The sequence below is a fragment of the Macrotis lagotis genome, chromosome 1 (genome assembly GCF_037893015.1).
Source record: "Macrotis lagotis isolate mMagLag1 chromosome 1, bilby.v1.9.chrom.fasta, whole genome shotgun sequence".
NCBI classification, from domain to species: Eukaryota; Metazoa; Chordata; class Mammalia; order Peramelemorphia; family Peramelidae; genus Macrotis; species Macrotis lagotis.
Window position 1 is genome coordinate 372,457,249 of NC_133658.1, and position 23,508 is coordinate 372,480,756.

Consider the following 23,508-nt stretch of genomic DNA (forward strand, 5'->3'; position numbering starts at 1 on the left):
TGCACACATCTCACTGTCACTAAATTTAGCAAAGTTATTCAGGATGCAATATAAAAATCGATATATTCCTGTGTGAATGGGGAGAGATGTGGTAGGGGAGATAGCTCCTAATTTAAGGGATAGTAAGCAAAAATAGTTGGACTGGGTTGATGTACAGGAACATCACAAGGTAAACCTGGGGAAACTATGGAGGGTCTTGAATCATAGGCTAAAGAATTTGTATTTGGTATTGAAGATAGGGAAAAACCAAGGGCTTTTCTACAAAGAAAAAAGCAGTAAAAAATAGGTGTTTTAAAAGGAGGATGATCCCTTAGCAATTAAAACCGAGCCAAACCAAACCAGTGCTTTTAAAAGATGGTACTAGTTAGCACAGTAAGATGGGAATTGGGATGGGGTAGGGAGGGTGAAGTCATCATGGCCAATATTAGTTTACTGAATGTAAATTAGTAAGAGTCCTGCTTAGAGTGATGATAGTTGATTCATACTCTTGTGTTTCCACTATCCAAATATAATGGTACCTATTTAAAATCTCATAATCCAATAAACCTTTCAAGATCCTACATATATGTTAAATATTGTCCAGAATGACAAGAGAATCTTTTAGTTTATCTTAGATTAACTTTGAACTGGATTTCAAGAGGCTTTGAGAAAGCTATGGACTTGTAATTAGTGATAAAATCGGATAGTATAGAAACACTGCTTGCAGTTACTGTTAAAGAAGGGCAGTTACCCACAAATTCTTAGTCCTTTGTGCAACATCTTTAGGTGATCTGTGGCTTGGAAGATAGTAGCCATTCAGGGTACTAAAGTGTATGTCTGACCTTGTGAGACTGACCAGAGTTACCTTAATTTCAGTTAATTTTGGAATGGAGTTGGAAATGTGCAATTAGTAGAAGGGGCCTTAAGTGCACTATCTTGGAGTGGTGTTCTCAGCTTCAGGAGACAGGAGAGAGAGAAAAAAAGGGGCGAGACAGAGAAAGAGAATAAAAGAATCAGAATAAATTAAATAGCTATGAGAATCCATTTGGATAAGAGGAGAAAGGGAATGGAATAAAGTAATGGAGAAATGTCTCTAAGCTACTCTTGTGACTAGGAGGTTGTTTGCTGAGAGGTAGGAAAATGACCTTAGAACCAGAAAGGACTATTTAAGTCTTATCTTCTAACAAATGAACCATCAGACTCTAGCTTAGTCTCTGAAGCTCAGTGCCTCAGGCAATCCTAAAATGTAGCAGTTGTTTTCTGCATTGATAAAAGTTTTCTGCCTGAGAGTTCTCTACACAGATGAAATTTCTGATCTGAGCAAAACAATGACTATCTTGCTTTTGTATAGTTTCTGTTTCTACCCTACCTAGTAAACACTTAAAAGTGCTTTTAATTAAAAACAACTACTAGCTTGCTTGTATAGTTTCTGTTTCTACCCTACCTAGTAAACACTTTAAAGTGCTTTTAATTAAAAAACAAAAAATTTGCACTAGTTCAGGCATCTAGATTTAAGTCTACCTTCTACCACTTGCTAAATTGTGACTGCCTCAGTTTTATTTGTAAAAATGAAGGGTGTTGGGCTAGTAGCCTTCTGCGATGCTGAGTGGGAGGGGGAGGTAGGTACTCTTTGCAGACTGAACGTTTTGTTTTTGTAGTTTTTGCTAGGCAATGGGGTTAAGTGGCTTGCCCAAGGCCACACAGCTAGGTAATTAATTATTAAGTGTCTGAGGTCGGATTTGAATTCTACCCACTGCGCCGCCTAGCTGCCCCCCGACTGCACATTTTCATCTTCTCCCTCTCAGGTACCTTTTCCAAGAGTACCCTAACCTCATCCCTCCCTCCTTTCACCCACGCCCAAGGCAATTTCATTTCCCCTCATTTTATTCTACTTGAAGAAACAAAGGTTTGGAGGGACCTGGTCCAGAAGACCTGCTCTGTCCTGTTTGCAAGGACTCACTTTTCAAAGTAATAAAAAGTTTTTTAACAATTCCTAGCTGTGTGACTTAAGACAAGTTTCGTGACTTCTCGGGGTCTTAGTTTCGTCATCTGTAAAATGAATAAGGGAGACCCAGTTCCCTTCCAGCTCTGCTTCTAAGATCCCGGGTCCCTAAATTCTCTCCGATGCCAAAGCAGCCCCTTTAAAAAGAGGGCGTCAGCCAACTACAGCGTCCGGCGGTCCCTGCGGCGACGGGGCGCGGCCTGCCGGCTCCAGCAGCCAATGGGGAGCTGGCGTGGCGCCGCCGGCCTCCCCGCAGGTGGAGTCGCGGGCTGGGGCCGCCCGTTGGGAATCCTGGAGCCAGCCCCGAGGAGCCCGGCGCTGGGCTCGGGCCGGCTGGATGCCGGGGCGCTGCTCGAGGAAGGGGCGCCTCTGAATTCGGGGACCGGGGCGCCCGGCCTGGAGCTCCCTGGGCGGAGACAGGCTGCTTCCAGCACTTGCCAGCCGCGCACTTGCCGGGGCTTGGCGAGGCGGACGAGGCGCTGAGGCGCGAGCCGGGCTGCGGGCCCCTGGCCGCCCGGGCTCGGAGCCCGGCCCCGGAGCCCGGCCCCGGAGCCCGGCCCCGGAGCCCGGCCCCGCCCCGCGCCTCCAGCCCTAGCGGCACCTGGCGCCCCCGGCCCGCCGGGGCCCCGCCGAGCCGAGACATGGCTTTCGCCAACTTCCGCCGCATCCTCCGGCTGTCCACCTTCGAGAAGAGAAAGTCCCGCGAATACGAGCACGTCCGTCGGGATCTGGACCCCAACGAGGTCTGGGAGATCGTCGGGGAGCTGGGCGACGGGGCCTTCGGCAAAGTGTACAAGGTGGGTGCGGGGGGCGCCGGAGAGGGACCCGGGCGTCCCCGCGGGCATCCCAGAGCGAGCCTGCGCCGGGCGCGGGGACGGGGAGACTGGGGCGGCCCGCCTGGACTCCCGTCGGGGCAAGACTCGGGGGAGGGGGCCGCCCGGGGCTGGCTCTCCGGGGACAATGGCAGCGCATCCCACCCCGCCGCCCTTCTTCTAGCTTGGACCCCGGAGATGGCGGTGGGGTAGGGGAGGAGTCCGACTCCAAGGGGGTCGCTCTGAAGTCAAGGTGGAAGGAAACAGGATGCAGGATGCCGGATCCCCCCGAGATGACCCTGGGGGCCAGCGGCTTTAAGAGCTGCTCTGGGGGCCGAGCCCTGGGTGCAGCCCCGTCTCTAGTCGGGCTTCCAGGCGGGGCCGCCGAGCTGGTCCCAGATGATGATGATGTCCTAATCCGAGTCCCTTAGACTGTTCCCACTCTGCAGAGAGGTAGAAAGAGGTTCTCCCACCTGGGGATGTTAGAGACTACCTAGCTAATTCCGATTATTTGGATTCAATGAAAAGGTATCTCCTTCGCTTTACGGTTGAGAAGAGTCAGATTTACTGAAATCCTTACTCGGTGGCTACCCTAAGATAACATAGCCGCTGCTTATCGACTTTTCACCGAGGATATTGGAGTTCTTCTGGGTAATTTTCTCTAGGTTTAAATCTTGGACTTTCCCCAGAGGATGAAGGAAATGAAATGATTGGGTGTCGGGTGATGATCTGAGTAACCAGTTGGAATCCACTTCCAGTCTCTTGTCTGCATGGTGGACTGGGGACACTCATCTTTCTCAATCATCCTTCATCACTCATCCTTTAAAGGAGTTAAAGATGAGAGGAAAAACAATGAGGCAAAGAAGTAGTTTGTTATTCGAATCCTCCATGCTAGGTCAGGACGCTGACTTGAGTCGGCTTTCCTTCTTGCTGGGGGATTCCCCTGTTCTCTATTCATTTCTCTGCTGCTCACTCACATGCCCGTAATCTGCCAGACCAGTAGCACATGTATAAGTGCGTGTAGGGATTTAATGCTGGTTAATGTGTTCTGGAAAGGGAAGAACTAAAACTTTGAGATTCAGGGAAGGCTTTATATAGAAGGTAGTTCTCCACCAGAGCTTTGGAAAAAAAAAAAAACCTAGGGATTAAAAAAAAAAACAGAAAAGATACCTTCCAGGTATGGGGAGTTAGCCTGTGCAAAGATAATGAAATCAAGTTATGGAATGTTGTATATGTGAAGAAGAACAAGACCAATTTGATCTGACCATAGTGCATTTGAAGGGGAGTAATGGATTATTTGGTTGTAAAGGTGGATTGGAGCCTGCTTGTAAAGGGACTTTAATGTCAAACAGAGTAGTCTAGGTTCAATTTTAGAGCAACAGGGAGCCATGGGAATTTAGTGAGCAGAAAAGTCACATGGTAGCCCTTCTTCTAAGTCTCTTGTTCACTTTTTAAACTCTAGTATTACATGGAACTCCTTTTGCTGCTCAATGGCAGTGACTTGCCTTCTGGTTTTTAAAAAATACTCTTCAAGTGGTTACTTCCTCTAAGTCAAAGATTGACCCTGCTTGTGTCTAACATATAGGGGTGATTTCATCTTGTGCTGAAATTGTTTAAACCAGTCCTGCCTTGATTTGTGTTGGAATTGTTTATTTACAGGCAATCCTAAAATCTTAGAATTAGAAGACTTCAGAGGTTATCTAGTCTAACCTTCCCACTCAGCATAGGAATCTCTTCCATACCATTCTCAACAAATGCCTTCTAGCATATGTTTGCACATTTCTAGGGAGTTCATTGTCTTAGAACTGTACATTGCTGGATTGGTGAATTCCTTAGGAAATTTATCTTTCAAATTGAACCAAATCCTGCTTTCCTTTAACTTCTGTTGCCCCTATTTCTTCTCTCTCTGGAACAGTATATAATGTCAAGTCCCTTTAAAACAAATAAACAAAAAAACAGCAAACTTAGCCCTTCAAAGGGAAAGAGGTATTTTTAGCTAGTCCCCCTCCCCTCATGGAGTTCAATATACTTACAAGTGAATATTTTTTTAAAAATCCATTTCTTTGTTTTTTTGGCATGGATTTAGATTCATGCAAAGGTGTGGCAAGTATATTTCCAGTCTTTCTTCTCCCTTCCTGAAAATTGTTATAAATTTTGATCCAAAAAGGAATGTTATTCAAATCCATTCTGATACAAATAAGGAAACTGAGACCCAGAGAAATTGTGACTTAACTTGGGTCACATAGGTTATGTAAGTGCATAACCATGACTTGATCCCAAATCTTTTAGTTCCAAACACATTTTTTAAAATTTTTTCTTCAATGTACCTTCAATGTACTTTTCTTCATCCTACCTATATGAGCAGCTGAGTATTATGCCCCTTTTTTAAGTTTTGGGGCAATTCATAACTCCTCCATGGAGCTCTTAAAGATAAGTTCCATGGTTTTTCCCTGGCTGCTGTCACTTCCTTAAACATCCTGTAGATGAGAGCCAAACTAACATTTTGGAGTGATCCTTAAGTAGGAATTCTTCCCTGCTGAAGTGTGGTAATGACAGCACCAGAAGTCAAATTGTGACTGACCTCTTAGTGAAAAGAAGAGTTAAAAAAAAAAGTTAAAAGCCTCTGCCTTTCCAGGGTTATCTGATAATACTTTTTATTCTTTGTCTAATAAAGAGAAAGACATTTACTTTATCCTTCTTTCTTTCCTTATATTTTTAAAGCATGTTTTTCTACTTCCTTTTATTTCTGACTACTAGAGCCTTCTCACTTTCATTTGTTATTTCCCCACCCTCCCCCTCCCCTTTTCCCCTCCGGAAAAAAGATCTGTACAAAAACAGTAACCTTATTTCCTTTAAACAAAATGTATTTTTTTTTTCAAACAGAAGGCCACACCATTTAAATGGGCCCCTGACAATTCAGAAATTAAGGTTTTTTAAGTTTTCTGGATTTGGTTGAGATTAGAACTGACTTTTTCACTTGGAGGACTGATTGATCTCTTTGCACTAGGGTCCGTTTCTATCAGGGAAATGGGTATAAGCCAAGTTGATTTGAAGAGAGTTAAATATCTACCTTTCCCCTCCTGCCCTTTCCTCACCCTTCCAAAATGGTCTGAATTTCCAGATGCCCCAGTTAACCCTTGGGCTGAAAATAAAACTTGGAAAATCTTTCAGTTCATAGACGGCATGGTGCCGAGGTAGAAGATACAAGGATTCTCTCTGTGCTACCTCTATTTATACTGCATGACCAGACACACCCTATGTTGGTGGCTGGTTTATGAGTGGTGGCATGCCCCAATTGGAAGCTATTTCTTTGACATCACTGTCATATCTCTTTTTATAGTGAAATGAGATCATAGGTACAGAATTGGAAAAGGCTCTGTTGTACATGCCCTCCCATTTTACAGATGAGAAAACTGAGGCACAGAAAGTCTAAGGAATTTGTCCAAGGTTACAAAGCTAGTAAGTGGCAGAGATGGTATTCAACTGAAGGACATTTGACACAAGACCCAGGAAGCTTTCCACTGTTCTGGGATTTCCCAGTAATTCTAGAAACTGTAGAACTGTTAGCATCAGCTGTTAACCCTTTATATACTATGAGGTATTCCCTCAGGATATGTTGGTCCAAAAGTTCATAATGATCAAAATTAGGATGCTGGGTTCCAGCAATAGAATTAGAAATGCCAGGGATACTTCTGATTGTCCTTTGGAGGTTGGAGGCAAAGGAAAGGAGAGAAGGAAGAGAGAAAAAGGGAGATGGGAAGGAAGGAAGAAAGGAATGGGAAAGAGGGAAAGAATCATATAGAGGAAGGAGAAAACATCTGTCAAGGAGTGGTCAAGAAAGGGCTATCAGCTAAACAGGTTTCTGCCTGCCCCTGGACTTTCATGGTCTGTACCTAAAACATTTCTTCTAATCCTAGAGCACTTCTTAAACTCACACTCATTCAATAACCACACCCCACCACCAACCCTTAGCTGTACCCTGGGCCTCCCACTGCCAGGACCTTGCACCAGGGAGGAGGTAAAGGGTAGCCACAGTAGCAGAGGAAGTGGTGGTATCTGCCGAGGTAGCAAAGGAAGTAGGTAAGGGAAGCTGGGTGGTGGGGCCCCAGTTTGCTATGAAGCCAAGAGGTACAAGTCTATCTAGTCTTCTCCCTGATCTCATGAATATGTTGAAGCTGCTGGCCTAAAGTTGTAGAGTCTGAGGGTGGGGTGGAAGGGGTTCCTACCTAGTGATCTTTAGACTATTTAGGCTGTTTGTCTAAGGGACTGGAAAAATAAGGAGAGATGTGACTAGAGGAATTTACAAAGTTTGAGGCCTTCTTTCCTTTCTGTTAAAACTTTTTTTTTTAATTTTAAAACTAGCAAACACCAAATAAAATGAGTATCATATGCTTATACATTCTTATATAGAGTTTGCATTCATATTGAAATTTTTTTTTTTTTAGGTTTTTGCAAGGCAAATGGGGTTAAGTGGCTTGCTCAAGACCACACAGCTAGGTAATTACCAAGTGTCTGAGTCCGGATTTGAACCCAGGTACTCCTGACTCCCTGGGCTGGTGTTTTATCCACTGTGCCACCTAGCCGCCCCCATATTGAAATTTTTAATAAATTCAGCATGTCACTTTCAATGCTGTCCTACTTGTCTGTGAGTCTTTCTGAACTGCCCTCTGTTCTTTTTGTTCAGTTTAAAAAATGTTTCAATATACTTTTTTCCTTTTCTTCCCTTGCCTTCCCTTCCCTTTTCCTTTTCCTTTCCTTTTTTCCTTTCTGTTCTCCCTTTCAACATCCTACAAAGTAAAAAACAAACCAAACCCAAAACAAAATCCTCAAAACAGTTATTATTGCTATTCACTTGTTACAGTCACATCTGACTCTTGGTGACCCCATATGGGGTTTTCTTGGCAAAGATATGGGAGTGGTCCCTTCTCCACTTTATTTTACAGATGAGGAAATTGAGGCAAACAGGTTTAGGTGGTTTGTTCAGGATCCCACAGTTGTTAAGTGTTTAAGGCTAATTTTTAATTTAGGAAGATGAGTCTTCCTCAGGTGCTCTCTCTACTGCATCACTTAGCTGCCTTTGTAACAAATTTGCAATCAAGTAAATCAAATTGCCAAATTGTCCATGTTCAAAAATGTGTCTTCTGAACCTTGAGTTTATCATATCTTTATCATCATCATTTTTTTGGAATCCATCTATAAATATGGATCCTTTTCTTTTTTCTTTGTTCTCTTTTGGGGTATAGGAAGTCTTCTTTTTTCAGAGTTCCTTCATGTACTTTAGAGCTGGAACTGACTTAAGATATCATCAGGTCTATCCTCTTTGCTGTAAAGATATAGAAACTGAAACCTATATAAATAAAGGAACTTAATCAAGATTATATAACCACGGAAGAAAAAAATAATCCCTACCCTCAAGGAGCTCACATTCTTTTGGAAGAGTCAGTGTATTAACAGCTAGTTCTATACAAGATAAATACAGACTAGATGAAAGATATTTCAGAAGGGAAGGCACTTAGCAAGGAGGGAGTGGAGGGTTGTAGAGAGAGGACCAGGAGGGAGACTTTATAAACTGGGAAAGGCCTAGATCAGTGTTAGAATTGTTAGGAAGAAAGAGCTTTTATAAATCTTAAGGAGACAAGGATGGCACCTATTATTTCTTTGGTTTAGGTTGCTCCTCAGTGAAGGGTTTTCCTCTACCAATGTAGATTGGTACCTTCTCTGTAACTTATCATCTGTTTTAAACAGTTGTCTAGAGCAGGAACTCTCAAATAATCTTGTGCTCAGGAGTCCTTTATATTCTTTTTAAAACTTTTAAAATTTATTTTTAATTTGTGAAATAAAAGAAACATTTCTATAACAACAGAAAAAATTATTGTACATGAAACTGTGAATCTGTTGTGTAAACTGGCTATTCCTTTTAAATATATAATAAAGTTATCAAGTAAATTTCTTTTTTCCTCTTTTTCTTCCCTCTACTCCCCCACTTCACTTCCATTAGACACTTTTACATTCTTAGAAAATATTGAATTGCATTTCCTCCTCCCAACAAGAGTTTCATCTTGTGTAGGCTGTATCTATCAATATTGACCATATTCTAAATTAAAATGACTTAGTGTTGTTATGAAAAAAAAATTTAATTCCATGGACTCTTTGAGTAATAGAAAGGGTTTCCAGACTACATTTTGAGAACCAGTATCCTAGAGTACAGAGAGAATAAGTAATTTTTATTAGAGTCATACACCTATTATGTGTCAGGACTTGAATGTAGTTCTCCTAGGATATCTCTCTATTCATTTTCCTAGTGGTTTTCAATCTTTTCGATTTTCAGAACCCCTTTATACTCTTAAAAATTATTGAAGGTCCTCCTAAAGAACTTTTGTTTTATTTGATTTATATCTAACAATATTTGTTGTATTAGAAATCTTAAAAAAACGTAAATAAATAAAATTTTTGAAGTATTTTGAAAAATATTTATCTTTTTAAAATACTAAAAAATAGTTGCCTATTAACAAATAGCATTTTTTTTGTGAAAATTTTGTGAGCAGAGTGGCAGTTTTACTTATTTTTGCAGATTTTTCTTTAAGGTTTGTTTTAATAAAAAAGAAAACTTGATTCTCATGACTGTTTCTGTCTGCTACAATATGTTAAGGTTGAAACATGAAAAAAATCAGGTCTTATGTAAAGATGTAGTTGGAAAAGGCAGGAATATTTTAATGGTATTTTTATATCATTGTGGCTATTTACCTTTAATATGATACCAAAGCTGGAAAAGCGGCAGTTTCTTTAAGATAACTTGCAATATGAAATTTAAAACTACTTCAATGAACTTTTATATTATTATATTAAAAACCATTGGTCCATCTTATACTATGGATAGATCATTTAACCATGTGTAATTTTGTAATATCATGTATGGGTCATTTGGAAAATATTGGTTCATTGGTTATCATTAATTTAAAAAACTTTCCCTCAGTTTCATAGAATATAATAAAGTTATCAAGTCTATGAAATTAAGAGAAAGGGTATTTTTAAAATCAATTTTCATTTCTCATTTTCAGTTTTCCCTCAATTTTTTTTTCAGGTTTTTGCAAGGCAAATGGGGTTAAGTGGCTTGCCCAAGGCCACCCAGGTAATTATTGTGTGTCTGAGGTCGGATTTGAACTCAGGTACTCCTGACTTCAGGGCTGGTGTTCTATCCACTGTACCGCCTAGCCGCCCCTTCCCTCAGAACTCTCAGGTATGTCAGCTTCATTTTTCTTGAGGAAGTGAGTCCTCTATTCTCTCTTTAAACCATGATCCATCCTTAAGTATAAGGAAAACTTAAATAATTTTTCTTTTCTTTCATTATTTAGTTATTAAATTCTAACATTGATTTTAGATGAAATTTAAACATTTAGAAATGCTTTTGAAAAATATTTCAAAATAAGAACAAAATAAAGTCATATAGCACAAGGAAAACTTTGGGATTTCAAAAAGCCCATCTAGGGGCAGCTAGGCGGTACAGTGGATGGAGCACCAGCCGTGGAGTCAAGAGAACCTGAATTTAAAATAGGCCTCAGACACTTAATAATTGCCTACCTGTGTGACCTTGAGCAAGTCACTTAACCCCATTGCCTTAAATAAATAAAATTGAAAAGAAAAAAGAAAAAAAGACCATCTACTAGTTGATAGTGATGTTACTGAGATTATAAGGCACATAACCCAATAGAAGTACTGAAAACATAATAGATGATCTTTAAAAACACATATTTTTATTCTCTAAACCGACTACCTTATGAATTTCTAGAAAAAACAAGAATACACAAGCACACATCATGTAGCCTCTGGAAAACTCCCATTATACATTTGTATGGGAGAGAATGAGAATGAAAAGGGCAAATGACATCTTAGTATTATTATTATGAAAGATCTCAAAGATCATTGCAGACTGAAACTGAAGTCATGAATTTAAAAAAAAACCACTTGCTTCCTGGAAGGAAATCTATTATCTGTACAGCATACTAAAAAGCAGAGATATCACATTGCTGACAAAGGTCCATATATTCAAAGCTATGGTTTTTTGTAGTAGTAATGTATGACTATGAGAGCTGGATTGTAAGAAAAGCTAAGAGTTGCAGAATCAACCTTTCAAACAATGGTGCTGGAGAAGACTTTTCAGAGTCCTTGGATAGTAAGGAAATCAGAGCAGTCAATACTTTAAAAAAGACATTCATTCAGATTCATCACTGGCAAATCAAATGCAGAACCTGAAGCTTAGATACTTTGGCCATATAATGAGAAGACATTCATCAGTGGGGAAAAACCCTATTGTTGGGAAAGATTAAAGGCAAAAGGAGAAGGGGATGGCAGAGAATATTATGGATAGATAGTATCATGGAAGTAGTGAACATTAACAAGGACAGACTTCAGAAGATAGGAAGACTTGGGATGTGATGGTCCATAGGGTCATAAAGTGTTGAACACAACTGAATGACTTAACAATAACAACAGCAACAAAATTATTATGAAAATAGTTTTAATTTCACAGACACCCTGAAAAAGGTCTTAGGGACCCTGTGGGATGCATCAACCATACACACTTTGGAATTGTTGTATTGTCCCATGCTACCTGTGACCTTAAAGAACTATAAATGTGAAATATATTGTCAGTCATCATCTGTCTTTATCCTTTAATATTTCTATTTTCAAATCAATTATTTTTTTCTTCATCTTTTTATATTCTTTTTCTTTACTCTCTTTCTATATAAGATGAACAAAAATTCATATCTGTTTCAAGGCTCAAAGATTCTACTGTCTATACAGGAAAATTGAATTGATCATAGGACAAGGATTCAGATCCAGAAGGAAACTCAGAGGTCATCTAGTAATCTTATTTTACAGATGAGGAAACCAGGGCCAGAGAAATGAAGTGACTCACCCAGTGATGCTGGTTGGTATAGATGGGAAAGGATATGGGAAGAAAGTATAAAAAAAAATGGAAGGGCAAAAGTGTAAAAAGAAAGAATGAAAAGACTGAACCATCTTGTGATGGACTTCAATAGGGCATCACTGGTTCTCCTTGAGCTGGGCAAGGTCTGATAGTCAGGTAAATGAATGTCTGTCTAGCCCATAAAATGTTAAGTGATGTCAGCACCATACAAAACCTCCCTTCTGCATATTGCTCCCCATTCCACTGTCAGGAAAATCTCTATTTACCACTGTCGAAAGGGGAAGTTAATTTAAAAGCAACAGCAAAAACATTCCAAAATCTCTCCTACAATCCCCTCCTGAAGAGATCAGTTTACTGGCTATTTGAAGATGGTGGTGATCCCTATGTGCCATAAGTGTTTCCTCCCACCCCTGGTACAGGTGGGACTTTCCATTTGACACTGACATTTTCCAGTGTGAAGATAATGTAGTTTTAGCTATAGCAACCACTCCCTATTTCTTTCACAGTTTGCAGAATACTTTTCTCACATTAATCAATCTTATGAGATAGGTAATGCAAATATTGTTTGTCCCACTTTACCAAGAGGAAATTGCTGAGGTTAGGGCTCAAAGAGGTTTAATGATTTGCCTGAGGTCATGAAGTTAGTAAATAGCAGAGCATATATTTCTGATTCCTCAAATCTATTGTTCTAAGTATCTTTCATTTGGTCTGATTTTTAGCACTATTTGTGAATTGTTTAATAATCTACATACTCTGATTTTGTTGTTAAATTGTTTCAGTTGTGTCCAATTCTACGACCACATATGGGATTTTAGCAAAGATACTGGTGTAGTTTGCCATTCCCTTCTCTAGCTCTTTTTACAGATGGAGAACCTGAGGCAAAATGTGTTAAATGGTTTGCCCAGGATCATGCAACTAGAAATGTAGTGGCTCAAAGAGTTTAGCTACATTTCTTTCATAGTTCTTAATAATTTGTCAGAACCATGAGACAAATCATAATTTCACTAGAACTAAGGTTCTCTTTTGCACCACCCTTTTCCTTGAGACTTCTCTCTCCCTTAGTTCTAGAGAGAGAGAGAGAGTTCTTTAGAGTATCTTGTGTCTCAGGAAGACCTAAGTTCAAATCCAATTTCATACATTACTAGGTATTTGACCTGGGGCAAGCCATTTAACCTCAGGCTGTCTCAGTTTTATATATAGCACCCCTATATTCATATTTTTATCACAGTTTATGAAATATTTTTATTGTTCATATTTGAATACTTATATTACAATAATACTTAACTCCCAAGATTTTTATGAGGATTAAATGAAATGTTTATAAAACACTTCGTAAATCATGAAGCACTAGAAAAATGCCAACTTTTGCTATGATGATGAAGCTATTTTCCAGCAACTAGTAATGATAATCAGTAATAATAATAATAATAGCTTGATGTTTACATAATACTTTAAAATTTGTAAAATAAATACGATATTTAGTTCTGACAGCACACCTGTAATATGATCACTTAAGATACTATTTTCATCCCCATTTTATAGATGAGATTGGGGAAAATAAGAAACTAAATAATTTGCTTATATTTATAGCAAAGTAGGATTGAATCCTAGGTTTCCTGACTCCAGGACCAATATTCTATCCATTATACTGTGCTGCCTCTTATAATGCACAAAGATTTAAGAAAAGAACCCAGAACTTCAGTGTAATATTCTAATGTTGTTTCTCTTACTGGTGCTAATATGAGTGACTTGTATGGTATAGCAGGGGTACCTAGAGTCACAAGACTGTGTGTCTGAATCCTTTCTTTGTGACTGTAAATGGGTCACCTAATCTTTCTGGGCCTCTGTATCACTCATAAAATGTACATATAACAATACACTCCCTACCCCCAAAGAAGTGTTTGATGAAGGTCCTTTGAAAACTGCACCCTAGCATAAAGGGGTCATTATTATCTTCATGTGAGCTTGCAACATACAAACATTGTAACATGTATGGATTTCCCAGACACTGTCATACATGTCCAGATTGTTCAACAGTTGAAAACCTATTGGTTCCTTGATCAGAATTTGCTGGTTCTAGATATTCTGGTGTTTAAGTTGGCATTTGCTAAGTCCCCAAACCATCTAACAAATAGTTTTTACCCAAACTTATGGGAGACACCCCAGCCCTTTCTCTGGAGGGATTTATGTCCTAGTTAAGAAGATAAAAGATATGTAATATATAGTTACACCTAATATGTAACAAAGCTAAATGAAATTCATTACCAAATGAAGTATATATCCCCTCCACACTTCTGATCATACTCAGAGATTGCAGAGTACCCTCCTTCAAAAGCAGAGTTTCTTGACTTTTTTGGGGTTAGAAACCCCCATGGGCGATCTGGTTAAATATGCTCAAAATATTTTTAAAAAAAAATTCATAATGAAAGGAAATACCAAAATTCAATTAGAGGATAGGAAATGTAAAGTTGTAATTTTTTTGGTAGACCATTTGAAATCCATGGATCCTAGGTTAAGAAGCTCTGCTCTAAAGTTCCTTGGCTCTAGGACCCTAGCCTAACTTTACCCAAGGATACATTTTGAGAATGTTAGTACTGGTCCAGAGGCTTTAGAGATAATTTAGGTCAGCCTCCTCACTGAGAAAATACATAGAACTAGATCCTAGAAAGGTTTTACTTAAGTGACTTGCCCCCCCAGGATCACATGACAGGTGAAAAGCAGAACCTGTGATTAATGTCTCCTGACTTTCTTTTTAGCTAATGAACCCAACTAGTATTTTTGTAGGGCTTTAAAATTTCAAAGTACTTTTATCATTGTAAGTGTATGAGGGATAGGTAGTAATAGTAATATTATCTCCATTTTACACATGAGGAAATGGCTTCAGAAAGATTAAGAGACTTGTCTGTGGTCCCAACAGATAGTACTTGTCAGAGACAGCATATAAGCCTAGGTTTTCTAACTCCAAGATGAGTTTTCTACCATATCTTGGTGTCTCCTCAAGCCTTAACATTCCTGCAACCTAAGCTGTAATGCTGATTTGATCATGCCATCATCACAAAACTTGTAGGGCAATGGGGAGAAGACACATATATGCCATCTTTGTTGCTGAGGTGGTAGGCTATAGGTGCAGAATAATTCATACATAGTTGCTGTGTACAGGTTTTGCTTAAATATTTTTCTTTTTTATCAGAGAATATTCCCATAGTGGAGGTGTGTATCTGAAAATGACTATGATATAAAAGCAAAGACATCAATACAATCAGATTTTTAAAGTATTTTGTAAACTTTGGGTTTTTTAAAAGTTTATTTGTAGCAGTGGAAGATATATAGAATCATTTTATCTAGCATGATTACTCTTTTTCTGTCTTTCTGTTTCTTTGTACCTCTAGACTCTCTTCTATCTCTCTTTTGAGTTTTATTGATGCCTTTTGTTTTCACATCATAGTCATTTCTGGAAATAACACACCCTTCCATGGGAACAAAGAAATTCTGTTCACAAAACTGTGAATTAATCTGGCCATTCTGTAAATAATTGGGGACTCTGCTCTTAAAGTCATTACCCTGTATATGTTACCCTTTGACCCATCAATGTCACTTCTAGGCATACATCGTCAAAGAAATCAAAGCTAGAGGGAAGTCCCTATATACACCAAAGTATTTCTGCCAGCACTTTTTATTGTAGTAAAGAAGTAAAGGGGGTGCCGATCAATTGGTAAGTGCTAAACAAGTTATGGTTCATGAATGCAGTGGAATAGCTTTATACCATAAAAGATTATTTTAAAAAAGTCTCCCTCAGATTGAATCCTCCTTTGAAACAAGGAAAAATAGGAAAAACACTTGTTATAGTTGCCACCATCAAAAAAATACCACATTCCACCTTGTTATTTCCCAGCATCTCTGACTGGTATGTGACTGGAAGTATCCTTCACTCTCTCTTCTTCTGGACCATTACTACTTTTTTGATTCTTCAGAGTTTGATGTTCTTTGTTGATTGTTTCACCTCTGTTGTTATAGTTATTGCGTATACAAGTTTTTTTTTTTATTCCACATTTTATAAAATAGTAAGCAAAGCAAAAAAAAAATGGTTGCCATAGCCACTGTAGGAAAAAATAAGGTAGAACTTTTCTTAGTAACATTGTCACTGGATCCTGCTTATTAGTGTCAAGTGAGAATTTGTTTTCTTGGGATATCTTAGAAGGGCCTCACTCTTAAGGGCCCCACTGTTTTCATAAGTCTATAGATTCATATTTATGTGTTTAAATCCAAAAACTTTAGTTAATTCTCTTCAGATCAACCCCAGTTTGTTTTGTTTTTTTTTGCTTTCTTTGCTGTGTCCTTCAGGGCCCTCAGATTTGAATTGACTCCACATGATCAGCTTTGCCTAAGCAAGTTGGGTGTCTTTACTAAACTTTTCCTTATGAAGGACTGAGAGTATTAAATAGATATCTTCAGATGTTGCTCTGACACTCACTGTATTTTACTTCATAATCTTTGCCATTGTAGTCTTGCTTATTCTGAAACTCAGCTGTTTCATTTTCATTCAGTTGAAGCTTGGCATGAGGGATAATGCTCTGAGAGCATTTTCTTTTCCTCTATAGCAGACAGATTAACTGTATATATCCTGGTGAGGTTCAAAAACTTCACCCTATGGAGAGGAGGGAGAGGTCACATCCTAATGAAATGGTAGTAGGACTCAAGTTTTTGTGATATCCTTTTTTTTTAAATGATTGATTTTTCCCATTTCATCCATGCTGGAAGGGTATGGACGCAATCGCTCTACTGATCAGTCCAGGAATTTTGACCTGCTCTATTTTTGATCAGGGTCAGTTTGTTCCTTCCTTTAGTGGATTGGTTTTCCCTCATACTCCTCTTTCTCTTCCTTTCTTTTTTTTAGTTTTTTTTTTTTAACAAGGCAATAGGGTTAAGTGACTTGCCCAAGGTTACACAGCTAGGTTAATTATTAAGTGTCTGAGGTCGGATTTGAACTCAGGTACTCCCAACTCCAGGGCTTGTGTTCTATCCACTGTGCCACCTAGCTGCCCCTTCTCTCTTCCTTCTTGAAGCAGAACTTAGTTCAGGCACCTAGTTGGCAGATCAGAATTCTTGAGTTTAAGATATTTGCCAGCCTCAGCCTTCCCTGTAGTGGGATGACAGGTATATACTTTCTTTCATATTTGGCTATGGTATCTTCTTTTGATACAGCAGAAAGACTATTTACTATGGAATCACAGGAATATGGGCTCGAAGTTTACTTCTAATGCTTACCACCTATATAAACCTGGGTGATTCATTTAAACTCTCAGAGCCTCTTTCTTCCTCTGTAAAATGAGGGTGTTGGAAGAGCCCTGATCTTTTAGGGCTCTTCCAGTTTTGAAGTGTAGAGCCTTCCCCACCCCCCACCCCCCATTCACAATTTGGCATGTAAGGACTCATTTCTCTCAGTCAGCAAAGAGTAATTCTATTGATGTGCAGACTATTAAAAAAACTCTCTGGATCAGCATTTGGGGTCAAGAGAAACATGTGGCAATGAGTACTCAGGAGGCATTCAATCATATACTTATTAGTCAGTATGTATCCATATAGGAAATTTTATCTATATGCAAATTGTACAGAGGGACCTTTTGTACAGATAGTATGCTTCATCAGGAGACCTATGGGATTATCTTGGATCATTGTATTGCTGAGAAGAGCAAAATCAGTCACAGTTCTTCATTATACAATAAATCTGTGTACAATGTTCTGGTTCTGTTCACTTCACTATGCATCAGTTCATGTAAGTTTTTCCAACTTTTTCTGAAATCATCCTGCTTCTCATTTCTTAAAGCACAACAATATTCCATTACAATTATATATCACAGCTTACATAGTCATTCCACAATTGATGGATAGTCCCTCAATAAAAACTTATTTATTAATTATCATAGTGATAGGACCTAATACTCAAGGGGACTCTAGGGATCATCTAGTTCAAATTCCTTGTTTTTCAAACTGAAGAAACTGAGGCCCACATAGATTGACTTGTCCATGATGATACATGGGGATATGGTGGGAATGTTCCAGGAAGTAGACCCAGGGATTTGAAACTAGATCTTTTAACTCTTACCTTTCTGGAAATGTGGATTGGAAGGAGAGAAATCAACAATGAATATTATTAATATATAATTATGTAAGATAATTATAATTTTAAATAAATTATAACCATATAAGTATGTATAATTATAAAATTATACAAATTCTAAATTTATGTATTTCATGTTTAATTATATTATTTGTTACTTTGTTTAATCTGCTCTCCTGTAAGTATGTAAAATTTTAGTGTCTACTATGTACCAGATTACAATTATTATTTCATTTGATACTACAGCTTACTTACAAGGTAAGTGGTATCATTATTCCCATTTTACTGATGAGAGAACAGAGGCAAACAGGGTTAAGTGACTTACCCAAGGTTATGCAAGTAATAAGTCTGAGACTGGATGTGACCTCAGGTCTTCCTAACTCTAGGCCTAGCACTCTATCTACTATGCCACTTCACTGCCCCTTATAAAGCACCTATTCTCTTCAGAGAACTGGGGGAAATACAAAGTTTAGATAAGTCTTTGCCATCAAGCAGTTTGCTGACTAGTTACTAGGAGGGAAGACTCAAACACACACACACACACTTCATAGTATGGCAAGATAAGTAATTTAAAGTCAAAAAGTCAGGAGTCTTGTGAGGCTAGAAATGAAGAAATGAAGTCCTAAGGGGGGGGGGGAAAGACCTAGAATAGCCAGTGAGTCCAAAGGAGAAACTGAAACTAGCAGGTAATCATTCCTGGTTACCATAACACACCAGAGATGTCTCTTTGACCAAATTCTCCAATGGCGCTCTGATCTCACTCACATGGCTATTCCTCCCAATAACGCAGGCCATAATCTACCCCAGCCTGCCTATCCTCTGCAACTCTCACCCATGTCTCTCCAGAGTTTGCCTCAGAGGATCCAGAATGTTAGGGACCTTTCTTGCTTTCTTCTGACATCTTCAAAACACACTTGTGGTCTGTCTCCTGGTTTTCTCTCCCATTTGCCCCATCTTTTTTTCTGATCAATCATGCTTGGCTGTGGTTCTTTATAGTTCTTTTACTCATTAGATGCTACAGTCTGTTTCTGCCTACTATGCATTTCTCCAATGCTCTCAGAGTGATTGGGAAATATCCTTTTGTCAGCATGGTCTTTGCAACTGAATGGAAGCACCAAGAAGTTAAATAAGTTATCTTTTTTTTTAAAAGGTTTCCAGGTAGGGGCGGCTAGGCTGTGTAGTGGATAAAGCACTGGCCTTGGAGTCAGGAGTACCTGGGTTCAAATCCTGTCTCAGACACTTAATAATTACCTAGCTGTGTGGCCTTGGGCAAGCCACTTAACCCCATTTGCCTTGCAAAAACATAAAAAAAAAGGTTTCCAGGGAAAGTAACCATCTATACTGGCTTTTTTTTAAGCAATCCGGGGAAGCAGATGAAAGATCCTGAATTCCATTTGAAGAGTAAAGTGTATTTGTCCTAGAGCTCTTTGGCCTGGTTGATCCAACTTTGTCTGGTCTCCCCTTCTTGAAGTCCCTTTCTGCAGCTTTTGATTGTGACCTTAACCCTGGAGCCAAAGTTTTTTATGTGCCTTTTTTCTTTTTTGGTTACAATTTGTTGCTGTTTTTTAAGAGACGTCCAACTCTAGATAGTGCCCAAGAGCTTAGTCAAATCAGTAACAGTTGCATTGTAAAAAGATTATAATGGTTTGGGACTAGGACTGGTGAACAAACCACCATACTTTATCACTGTGTCTTTTGAGGGAAACAAGCTAACAATATTATTGGCACAAGTGATCTCAACTCTATTTGACACATGCCTGGCACTTTTGTCACGAAAAAAAGGGAAAAACCGAGAACCAAAAAAACCAAAACCAAACAAAACAAAACCAACCCAAGCTTTAGCTTTGATTTTTCCCCATTCTTTGGCACTGGACCACATCAGCTCAGGGAGCTATTCATTTAACCAATCAGCTGTGAACTTTCCTTCACATGGTACTGCCCACTGTATGAAGTTGCTAGGAGACCACTGGCAAGTAGCTGCTTGCTTTATATCCCCCCTCCTGTTTTTGGGGGGCTTCCCCCCTAATTAAATAGAAAAGAAGATGGCTTTGTGTCTGAACCTCAGGCTTTGTTTGAATTATTTTTTTAACTTCTTGAAGGAGGAATTTCCTGCCTTCGATGGTAATTTAAACAGTTACTAAAAAGATGTTAGGGATCTTTCCCTGGAAGCCTTTTAAAAAAAAGATAACTTATTTAACTTCTTGGTGCTTGTTCCTTAGCACTTAGAGCTGTAAAGACTCTTATTTCACAGAATGGGAAACTAAGAGCAAGGAAGTTAAATGATATGCCTAAAGTGACACAGAATCTGAGTCTGCCCTTTGCCCTCCCCCCTTTTTGATCCAGGGTCCGTGATCAAATCAGTACTGCCATTTCTCCTGGAAGGGGTGTGCCAGTAGTCTATTCCTCTGTGGGTCCACTCACTAGCTCTCTAACTTTTAAAAAACATTAACTTGTAGTTTTAAAATTTAATAGTATTTTTTAATGTCATGTAAAGATAATTTTCAACATTCATTTTTGAAAGATTCTGAGTTAAAAATTTCCCCCCTTCCCCAAGAAGAGTATGGCCTTAGAGTTCTCAAAGTCCCAGTGAGGTTTTCTACTGTACCATTCTGCCCTCAGTTATTCTGAAAATGCATTCTCAAACCTGTAGACATCACTTATATAAATCTATTTGGCAAAGATGTACTTTTTCTTCTTTGAACAAGCTTTTTCTGGGGGCGGCTAGGGGGCACAGTGGATAGAGCACCGGCCCTGGAGTCAGGAGTACACCTGAGTTCAAATCCGGCCTCAGACACTTAATAATTACCTAGCTGTATAGCCTTGGGCAAGCCACTTAACCCTATTTGCCTTGCAAAAACCTTAAAAAAAAAGAAAAGAGAAAAGAATGAAGAAGCTTTTTCTGGGTGAAACCACAGAGACTATCTATTCCAATCTCATTTAGCAATTGATTGGAACTGCTCACTTTTGCCATCAAAGTAATAGTGATTACCTTTTCTTTTTAAGTCCCAAAACTTGTGGTTTGATTTCTTAGTGAAATCCTAGTATCTCTTAGTTTAGACTTAGTGACAGTGTTGTTTTCAATTCTTTCAAAGACTTGAAGACTTAACCACTTGAAGGCCTCCCTTGGCCTGCTTCTATCCCAGTCTCCTCCTTGGTGAGTGCCTTGTGTGGCCCATTATATCTAAGCAAACTGACTTTGCTTTACTTTACTGGGTTCTTGTAAGCCTGCCCATGCCTTTGCCCTTGCATTCTCTTTGAGTCCTTGTCAAGACCATAATCAAATCAGTAGTGCCATTACTCCTGGAAGGGGTGTGCCAGTCTGTTCCTCTGTGGCTCCGTTCACCAGTTCTGTAGCTTTTCAAAAACATTAATTTTTACTTTTTAAAATTTCATGGAATTTCATTTTTTCCAATTACACATAAAAATCATTTTCAACATTCATTTTTTTTGTTTCTAGTTTTTTTGCAAGGCAGTAGGGTTAAATGACTTGCCAAAGGTCACACAGATAGGTAATTATTAAGTGTCTGAGGGCAGATTTGAACTCAGGTCCTCCTGTCTCCAGGATTGGTGTTCTATCCACTGTACCACCTAGCTGCCCCCTCAAAATTCATTTTTTTAAAACATTTTGAGTTAAAAATTTTCCTCCCTCCCTCCTCAAGAAGACAAGCAATCTGATATAGATTATACTTGTGTAGTCATGTAATGCATATTTCAACATTACTCATGTTATGAAAGAACAAACAGAACAAAAGGGAAAAAAACATAAAAAATCCAAGAAAATTGAAAATAGGATAGCATTTTCTATCATGAGTCTTTTAGAATTTTCTAGGAACATTGTATTCCTGGGAAAAGCTAAATCAGGTATAGCTGATCTTCATACCATGTTGCTATTATTATGCACAATGTTATCTTGGTTCTGCTCACTTCACTCAGTCTCATGTAAGTCTTTCTAGGTTTTTTTGAAATTTGCCTGCTCATCATTTCTTACTGCACAGTAGTATTCCATCACAATGTTATACCACAGCTTGTTTAGCCATTCCCCATTTGATCTGATATCCTCTCAATTTCTAATTCTTTGCTACCTCAGTCTTTAACTTTTCCTGTCTCCCTCTTCAGTTTCTTGAGGGTAACTATTTCTGCTTTTGAATTTTATCCCCACAACTTAGCAAAGTCTTAACACATTTATAATACATATAATAAGCACTTAATAAATGCATCTTCATTTATTTAATTAATGTTATTTGGCTTTACAGTCAAAGAATTTCCTCCTTTAACTCTTGCATTTCCTTTGCTCTTTTCATCTTGAGGTCCTCACTCTTTTTTTTTTTTGTAAATTCATTAAGGTAAATGTTCTCTCAGGTTTTGTTGTTCAGCCTTTACACTTTTCCCTTTGGTAATCTCATTTAATTCTATAACTTTAACTGTCTCTAGGGACTGGAAAATCTCTAACTCCAGCCATGATCTGTCTCTCTTAAACTCTGTGTGTGTGTGTGTGTGTGTAAAATTTTACAAAGTATAAAATTTTACCTAAAATTTACAAAATTTTTATTTATATTTTTTATTTGAAGCGATAGCAATGACAAAATATATATTCCCCCCCCACACACACATATACACATATATAGCTCCCCAAGAGCATGTCTTCCCTTATAACCACTCTAGTCTCTGGGAGGAGTGGGAAGGGAGTAGGCTCAAAACTCATCTTATTGCTACATACTAGTAGATCCAACAACATCTGCCAGATGAATCCTCTTGGTCTGGAGTCCAGAAGGTCATTCTGAAGGCCATTCCTCTCACCTTGGGGCAATGGGGGGTTGTTGGCACTATCTAGCCTGGATTCTGACTCTTGGATTCCTGTAGCTTGCTCCCTGTAGCAAATCAGAGATTCCACTCCCTGTCTCTAGAACAGAAAAAAAATGTAAAGGCCATTCCTTCCATCTGTCTACCAATTGTCACACAGAAGCACCCATTTCTCAGTAACTAAATTACTTGAATTGAGGAGGATGCATTCTATTACCTCATGATCTCATTGATCACTGAAATCTCCCAGATTCAAAGGAAGAAAAGAGCTGCATCTACTTTCCTGACTAGTAGATATCTCTCTTTGTATGTCCCACCAGTGCCTTTTAACCCAGCTCTGCCATGTACTAGTTATGTGAACTTGGGTAAGTCACTAAACCTTTAGAACTTAGTTTCCTCATCTGGAAAAATGAATGGGTTGTACTTAATGACTCCTAGGTTCCCTTCCAGTTCTAAATCTATGTTCCTGTGATTCTGTAGTATTGAAAGTCAGTAAGGGGAGTGGGACAAAATGGGTTTATATTCTGGTTTTGCTCAATACTATTCTGTGTGACCATGGGTGAATCTTTAGATTTCAGTTCCTTCATCTGTTAAGGGAAAAAAAAGATATTTTGGGAACTGGACTATATGACTCTTTCAGCTCTAAAATTCATACTCTTGTATTCTTTATTTAAAAGCATGGCCTTCCTTATGATTTCATTCTTTCCCTAGTGACCCCACCATCTTTCTGGTCCCTTGTGTTAAAACCTTGGTATTATCTTTGACTCTCTCCTCTTCCATGGTTATCCTATTCAGTCAGTTACCTGTTGGTTCTGAATTCACAATATTGTTTTTTGTCCATTTCTCTATTCCCATTGCTACAACCTTA

At 38.8% G+C, this 23,508-nt stretch overlaps 1 protein-coding gene across 1 annotated transcript in view; it reads left to right on the plus strand.

The window, feature by feature from the left end:
- Window positions 1-2,583: 2,583 nt before the first annotated feature.
- The window catches only part of STK10 (serine/threonine kinase 10), a 124,807-nt gene continuing 103,882 nt past the window's right edge, over window positions 2,584-23,508 (plus strand). The window contains exon 1 of the mRNA XM_074212417.1: window positions 2,584-2,778. Within this exon, the coding sequence (XP_074068518.1) occupies window positions 2,623-2,778 (156 nt within the window). The 5' untranslated portion in view covers window positions 2,584-2,622. The remainder of the gene's footprint in view (window positions 2,779-23,508) is intronic.